Below are 8,473 nucleotides of genomic sequence, written 5' to 3' on the forward strand. Positions count from 1 at the left end.
AAAACTGAGAGCCCATGTCCCTTCACAAGGAATGCAAGGCCCTTTCAACAACACTTCCTGCTGGCAATTTTCTCCACAAAGTAGGTCTTTTCTGTAGGAAGACAATTGCATTTGACATAGAGCATTTCCAGCCCAGAGTTACTAGATTCTTAGATTTTTGCAGGCATACAGGTATGGGTTATTGAGCATAATTTGAATTTTAAATGCTTTCTGTGAATTCCCCGTGAAAGTCAATGTGTAGGCCAAACAAAGGTATCTGACTAGCACACTGAGAACTTCCCCTTACACTCTTTGAAGAAATTAGCCCAGGGTTCAGAGCCCTGCTCCCTAGCTCAAGCCCACAGGGCCCAAGGCTGGACACATCTAGGAACCTGAATTTTTAATGTCTTTATTATGTAATCTCACTTGAGAATTAGGAAAATCACATACTGGGGGAGAGGGAAGGTGCATAATCACATTTGAATTTCAAAGCATTGTTCTTCATTAAATCCACTGCTTTATGGATGAGATTATATTACATCCAGAGTTTTTTCTTCTAACATGTACTACTGTGGCTTTTGTGGAATTTTTCAAGTCAGGATTATTGGCTCCAACTTTACAGTTTAATAGATAGTTCATAGTTTAAGGACCAGGGGATAATGAGCTCTTACCTTTAAAATGTTCCACAAAGTACCAGCTTAAGCTGCAGTATATGTGACTTCCTTCACTCTATCATCTGATTTCTGGACATTACAAACTATTTTCTGACTTCATGGTTGGCAGACTTTCAGTAGGTGACAGTAGCAGTGGATGCAGAAGGAGGATGTCTTCTTCTGCATCTTGCTCTGACACCCCACATTCCCATGTCCCTGTCAGGACATCCTCCTGAGATTATCAGTTATCTTTCGGCATACCGAGGAGATACCATGTTTTCCTTCTGTGATTTTCACATTGCCTACTGTCCTATATAATGGTGTATCTTATACTGATCTATTTCATGTAGTCCCATGTAAAAACTAGGTCATCAATAATTCACTTGTATAGTCTTTTGGTAAAATGAATTACAAAAACTGCTAGTTTTCTTAATAGTAATAATAATACAATTTTGAGAAAATTTCTAATCATATTTGTAATTTTATTTTACTTTTTTTCTACCTCAGAGTTATGGTGTGTGTGTGTGTGTGTGTATTTCTGTATACTTGGCTGGAACTTGCTGCATAGACTAGGCTAGCCTCAGACTTACAGTCATTCTCCTGTCTCTGCCTCCTAAGTTCTGAAATTAAGGCATAGGCACCTTGCCTATTTCCTTTATGTATCTTTCTTTTTTTTGTACTTTAATTTACCTGAAATTTTATTAAAATATAAGCATAAAAATAATTTTGAATTAATTATTTTAAATATTTTATTTAGTTCATTATTTACATCCCAAATGTTCCCTGCCTTCCTGGTCCCACCTTCCAGAGTTCTTCTCATCTCCCTCTCCCCTTCACCTCTGAGAGGAAGCTCCCCCTCCCCCTAGTACTTCCCTTCCCTCGGGCATCAGGTTTTGTCTGCTCTATTAACCATTTTTAAAAAGTAGGACCTTGATAGTTTGTTTTTTTTTCAAATCACTTTTAGAAATCTAATTACTTAACATGCATTTTCAATGCCATAAGTCCACTGCAGACAAACCACTAATGTACATTATTTTACTGCATAAAATAGCAGCAAAGGAACTATAAAGCTTTAAATAGTTTTATATGCAAGTTAAGAAACTTTCCAAACTTAAAAAAAAAAGGGACTGATGTGTATGTGTGTGTGTGTATGTGTGTGTGGGTGTGTGTGTGTGGGGTTGTTGGGTGGGAGGGGTTCTTTCAAGACTCAAGGATCTTATTTCAAAACCCAGATGGGATTTCAAAACACAAGTAAATAAATGTCAAAGCCTCCTGGCCTCTGCGCTGCCATTCTATGTCTGAAATCTTGCCAAAATGAAATTTTCCATTCAAGAAGGACTGGAATGTACTAAACTGATTTAAAAAGACATTCTCAAAAAGTGGTGGTAACTTCGTACAACTTTTGAGCACCTCTTCTTGTGCAGACAGCTGCTTCAGTGACCTTTCCATGCTTTTCCTCACTGTCAAGGTGTAGACCATAACTAGACTCAACAATTTAGAGTGCTCAAAAGAGTTGTAGAGAAAGGCTGCTTAGTCACGTAAGAATTTAACTTTTAATTACTGTGGGAGTCAAATAGTTAACAAGTGAGAGTCCATCTAAAGAAGTGAAAGGGAGAAATGTGGATAGTCTGCAGTATATAGACCATCCTAAAAGAAGAGGCCTGTCTAGGGATGATGGCTTTCTGGACCTAGAAACTAGCAATCTGTGAGAATGTGCACTAAAAGAAGCTGGGGGGACAACGACACTCGGATAAATCGAAAGTAGAAATGAGAGCTACAGAACATTAGAGGAGAACGCTGAATAGTTTTACACATTGAGACAGCTTGCACATTTAAACAACCACGTACTGAAGAACAAGGAAAAGTTACTAGTCCTTTCTAAGCTTTCTTTCCACTCTTGGTTCCCTCCTTTACAGGATATTCTTTTAGTCAGGGAACCCCGGAGTTATACAATGTGAGCGTTCCTTTAGCCTAGATTTACTTCCTCACTCTAACTCTCTCTACTGCTCGACAGAAAGGTGCTTCCCCCTCCTCTAACGTCCATCATTGGTTCCAAATGTCCATAGGAGAGGAAGCGACGAAAGGAACTCACACAGGCAAGCACGCGCGCCCGCAAAACAACAACAACAACAACAACAACAACAACAACAACAACTTTTGTGATTTGGGGAACTTGGGCCTTTGTCATATCTTTTTTCTTGTCCCGCCACGCCCCCGACCACGTGACCCAGAGAGATTGGGATTTTTGTGAATGGAGCCGAAAGGTGGATGGGGGTGGGGGGAACATGGGCAACGCCCCCTGCTCGAAAAGAGCCAATCCGCTGGCGGAGCGCTGCGGGGTCAGCAATAAACAACAATGGACTGAAAATCCACGGTTCCTCATTGGCTTCAGGGACAGGATCCCGGGGCCTTTTGAGAAGCTCCGCCCTTTCCCGGTTGCTCTGGATACCTGTCCGGCTCTGGCCTCAGAGAAAGGCTTTGGAAACTGTTGCCCCCTTGTCGGGTTTTGCACACTGGCAATGTACCCACGTTGTTGTCCCCTGTTCCGGTTGCACCCTCACAAAGTCTTGTAGCGACGGAACGCACCTATCGCCCGGCTCTCTCAAAGTGGACGCGCGCGGTGCACTGACTAGTCTCTGGGCAAGCAATGTGTGCCCTGGAAGACTACACTTTTCCGGTGAAGCGCAGAGTGGTTTTGTCATAAACCACGCTCTTTCTCGGCGAGTCTGGAGTGCCAGGAGCGCACGCTCCCATTTTGATGTTTCCACCATGTTCCATTTAAGGAAAACTTTCAAATAAAAAATTGAGAACTGCAGCCCGTTGCTCAACGGGGCTAAACAGCTGCAGGAAAAGTCCTTTAGTCCCCAGTCCTGGTCCCCGCCAGGATCTCAAGTGACTTTTAGCACAGTGAAGCCCCCGCCCCGCTCCTCATGGCCTCCAATCCTTGGAAGGGCAGCGGCTGCAAAGGGGACACATCAGAAATAAGCCCTGTGGGCAGGCAGCTTCAGAGACTTTCTCGCTTCCCAGCGTCCCATCATTGTCCTTGTAACCCGAGCCCTCTCTGCTCTCCCCCTACTTCTTGGTGGAGGAAGTGAAATCCTCAAGTACAGTAAGTGACACCCTCTGCCTCTCTGTATACATAACAAAAGCTCCGGAAACGGCGGGGACGGGGAGGGGGGGGACGGCGGGAGGGGGGCATCTGAACTACCAAGTCCTCCCCCACCACTCTGTAGCCCACAGGAGGTTTATTTCCTCTCAGCACTCTCCGGGTGAATCTGATTTTTATACTTTCTTCGCCCACACCGCTACGTACTCCTCCGGATCCTCTCTTCCAGCGCCACCTCTCCTGTGAAGCGGCTTCTCTCGCTTGCTTTCCTTACAATATTTACATATCCAACGACGAAAGGAGATCGTTTTTGTTGAAGATGTATTAAAAAAATATATAAGCCCTATTATAGTGGTGATTAGTGTTGAAAAAGATGAAAAAAAAATAGCTTGGACCGAAAGCTGCTGGGGAGCAAGGCTGGAGCGTGTGGTGGGTGGACTCCGGGTCAGAAGTAGAGAAAAGGGATTGTGGATACACAATCTGTACCCGAACCTCTACTACAGTGTTTTAAAGACATCGACCTAATAATGGACCAAACAAGGCTAGGAATGAGAACTGGTTGACTCTGTACACTAGGTTTCAGTATTCCCTCCGGTCTTAACAAAAACAGAGAGTTAGGAAGGCAGTAGGTTTCCTCGGTGGCTTTTCCTGGGTAAGGACCCTGCGACTTCTCCCAGAGTGGTCGCACAGGCATAGGGGCGCAGGAGACCCAAGGGAAGGGGCCGAAAGCTGCCTGATTGACAGCCCGAAATCTGATCTTGTGAAAGAGACGTGGAGCCAATGGGAGGCAGCGATCCATCAGTTTGGATTGGAGGCCCCTGGAGGAGAAGTAGAGGAAAAACCACTGAATTCAGCTCTGTCAGAGGCGCTTTCGGCTTCCAAGGGGAAGTGCTGGGCAATAATTAATGTTTTTATTAAATTTGGAGGGAATTTTTTGCAGCCGTTCGCCTAGCGTGGCCTTCAGGTGGGTATTTCCAACAACTTTTTATGTCTCTCCAGATAATTGCATGGTTGTGGGTTGCAAGAACTATTCTTATGAAAGAGGTATCTCCGTCTCTTTAGTCCCGTTAGGTGAAAAGCAAGTCTCGTTGATCGCCATTGCTAGTTTTGCACACGTTTGCGAATCAGAGCTGCCTGGGGTACACTGACCGAGCAGGGAACATCCAGGGTATAAATAAATACATTGCCTCTTGTTAGGATTTTTGATACGACCGAAAGTATGTAAATTGTGAACTCTCTTGGCTCTCTTTGGATCCAGGTGAAGAAGGCGGCGTAGGGGAGGGTTATTTTTGTGAATGGGCTGTCGAGGGTAATTAGCTATGCAAATGCAAGAGCTTCATTCATGATTTTTTAAAGCCTAAAAGCCATCTTGTTCCCCTCTAGGTTGATAGAAGTCCAGATCCCGAGGAAATCTCCAGCTAAATGCTCAAAATATAAAACACTGAGCTAATATTTGCGAAGAGGAGCAGAATGGATGGATTTTATGACCAGCAAGTGCCTTACGTGGTCACCAACGTGAGTGATCAGTTCGAAAGTTGCTGTTTATAAACTTGACTCGGACGGGGGTGGGGAGAGCGAGAGATGCGAAGGGAGGGGGCAGGGGGTTGGGACTGCAGACACTTTATCTGCTTTGTTGCCACTGTAGGGCGACTCTGCTTCTAGAAGCCCTATCTACAAAATGAGCTTACCTTTGAGTGATTCGGATAAGGCACAGTTTTGTTTTAAGACCCCTTCTTCTGCTTAATGTGTCCACGATGAGTGCAAGAGGAGACGGAGGGCAGCAGCAGCTGCACTCAAAGTTTGTGGCTGGGTTTATCTGCCACATTGAAAAGAACGAAGTTGAGACAAATGCTGACAATTTTGTGTTTACATGGGGTGTCTTGGGGGTTTTCTTCACCCCCTCTCTCTCATTTCTCACTTTTCCCAGTTTTCCTTTGGGTTCTCTTACTGTGGGTGGGGGTGCTGTCTGAGAGAATGGAATTCACTGTTTTAATCTGGAGTTGATGCAGAAAAAAAAAACATTAAGTGTTTTAGCTTAATGTTTTGATGCTGAGATTATGAGTAACTAGGATGAGGATAAACAGAAGTGTTAGGACATGCTCTGGGAAGCAACTCGCTCTCCCTGTTGAACTCTCAGCCTGAGCTTTCACTGTCCAAGTCAGACAATACATATTGGAGTTCTCCTATGAGCTTTTTTTTTTCTTTCTACTCAGAGAGAGGATCCAGTAGACTTAAGTTATGTATGCATGTGTTTTTTTTTTTTTATGTGTGACATCTGAGATTTATATTCTTTTAAAGGATTTTATCTTTCCCTTTGTAGAGTCAGCGTGGGAGAAACTGTACCGAGAAACCAACAAATGTCAGGAAAAGAAAATTCATTAACAGAGATCTGGCTCATGATTCAGAAGGTGAGGTTTGATCCTGAGCTGAACGCCTCTGTTTTACTAACATTCTCTACCCTCCGAAGGGGCCCATGTCAATCTCATCTAAAAAATAGTAGACATTGAAACAAGGACTGTCCATGCAATCACTCACACAGTGAGTTTCCCTTGAAGACTATTTTACGGTCTTGTCACAAAAGTAATGAGAGAAAAATAAACACACAACGCTGACCTTCTTATTTTAAACAATATTTTGTGTTCCTTCTTGTCCATTTGGCCGATAATTCCTTATACTAAGATACCAGTTTCAAACTGTAACAACCTGGGATAAAGTAAGCAGTTATGCCCACTGCTTATGTTTTTCTTTCAACTTTATTACAAGTTAAACAATATAAGTGAAGCCATATACTATTGTTGAAATTTTATGAGTGAATTTGATGACTGTATTTTGAAGTCATAACATTTGTTGATAGGCCTTAACATGTTCACTGGATCCAACTTAAGGCTTATTGAATACTTATTATATTATTGAGTAAATTAGGCTGTAGATTCTTCCTATAAGCTGTTGGTAGGAGGTCAATATAATATGAATTATTTCAGCCCTGTGGGGACACTCATTATGGATTGAAGAAACTTAGACTTAATTACCAAAGTTCACATTGAATTTAAATTAAGTGGACTGAATTCGGAAACTTCATCGAATTTTCATTCTCATTAGATACTTTTCTTCCTACCTCCCAAATGGCAGAATATAATTTGGAATGGATAATAAACCAAAGCAGGGCACAAATGTCTTTGACTTTTGTAAATCTGCTAAGTAGAAATTTTTCTTGAAATGCTTGTATTTGAAGTTGCACCCTGTGTTAGTGTTGAACTGTTTGTCTGGAAAATGTAACTTGGGAGTTAACTCAAGTTCTGTTGGTATTTTGTACACATAATTAAAAATGTAAACGTTTTGTCTTTCTAATATTTACCCCACTTCTATTTTAGCAAGAGTTAAAAGTGCTTAGGAAAGGTTTCTGTACACAGATTATCTTAGTGAATTTCAGTGTGTGCGTGTGTGTGTGTGTGTGTTTCTTTTCCTCAGCTTACTTCTTAATTATTTTGCAAAAAGAAAAAAAAGTAAAAGAAGGTAATTTAATTTAGTTGCCTAAATATAATATTATTTAGTTGCCTAAAGAAATCTGTTAGTGTCCTTTAATTGATGCCATAAACAAGCAAGATTATTGAGATACTTGAGGGATGAATCCTATGTTCAGTTGACTCTCCGTAAATTAAAATCATTGAATAGCAGCATCATGACAAACATTTTCATTTAATAAAGCCTGCAGACTGTCCAGTCTCATGTTTGTGTGTCTGACTTGCTTTTTAGAACTCTTTCAAGATCTGAGTCAGTTACAAGAAACATGGCTTGCTGAAGGTAAGAGGCAAAACTGTCTTTAAAGGGGAAAAGCAACTCCAGAAGGGGGTGGAGGGAGTCCTGAACTTGCTGTCTTAAATGTTCAACCCAATTAATTGAGCTCTAAAAGAGCCACCTCATGTGTCATGCATACATTAGAGCCTCTGATGAGTTTGTCTTTGGGGACTCTGGGGCTGCACTACCCAGTGTCATCACAAATTACCAGGAGAAATTGCTTCCAGCTCACAATCACATCTGCTTTTGGCAAGAACTAATGCACCAAGACTTCAGGTTCTAAGCCTCTGTTCAGATTTTAATTGCAATTGATCAGGTTTATATTATTGTACCTCGAGAGACCTCAAGCCAGAACCGGCTGGCTTGCTGTTTCCCTTAGAGCAGCGCATGTGATTGTTTGGTGCTCTGCTGAAGGACTTTTCTGATGGCAGAAATTAGTTTCTCTGGGCTCATCAGGACGGGATGCTTCAAGATTTAAGTGCAGGTGTCTTCTTTCCTCCTTGTTCACAACACAGAACGTTAGGTGTGTATGTCTCAGTTAAGAAGTCTGTGGGTTTAAAATAAATCTTTTAAGGGGATTTGGAGATTTTTAAAAACGTTTCGTGTGTTATGATGCATGTAAGGTTTGTTTGACTTTTGATGTCTTGTGACTTTTAGGATTTAATATGGAGATATTTAATAGCATTTCGGATTTTTAAAAATTTCGTGCTACAGTCTATTATATCTTTTATTGTGTGCAACTTTGTTTATAGAAACAATGAGCTGAGGCTTCAGCAAAGCTTGACACATGTTCAGATATTCTTAAGGTGGTAGTGTTTATTGGCTATTTACTACTTAAAAATTTCCTTTTGGATATTTGTGAAATATTATTTTATAATTTGTGTGTGTATGTGTGTGTGTGTGTGTGTGTGTGTGTGTGTGTGTGTGTGTGTGTGTGTGT

The 8,473-nt window shown here is 41.7% G+C and overlaps 1 protein-coding gene across 1 annotated transcript in view; it reads left to right on the forward strand.

Annotated features, from left to right (window-relative positions):
* Positions 1–4,625: 4,625 nt before the first annotated feature.
* Positions 4,626–8,473, forward strand: part of Etv1 (ETS variant 1) — an 85,981-nt gene continuing 82,133 nt past the window's right edge. The window contains exons 1-4 of the mRNA XM_028768822.1: positions 4,626–4,702; positions 5,122–5,253; positions 6,059–6,146; positions 7,492–7,539. Of these exons, the coding sequence (XP_028624655.1) occupies positions 5,209–5,253; positions 6,059–6,146; positions 7,492–7,539 (181 nt within the window). The 5' untranslated portion in view covers positions 4,626–4,702; positions 5,122–5,208. The remainder of the gene's footprint in view (positions 4,703–5,121; positions 5,254–6,058; positions 6,147–7,491; positions 7,540–8,473) is intronic.

The sequence above is a fragment of the Grammomys surdaster genome, unplaced genomic scaffold (assembly GCF_004785775.1).
Source record: "Grammomys surdaster isolate TR1022 unplaced genomic scaffold, NIH_TR_1.0 188, whole genome shotgun sequence".
Taxonomy (NCBI): domain Eukaryota; kingdom Metazoa; phylum Chordata; class Mammalia; order Rodentia; family Muridae; genus Grammomys; species Grammomys surdaster.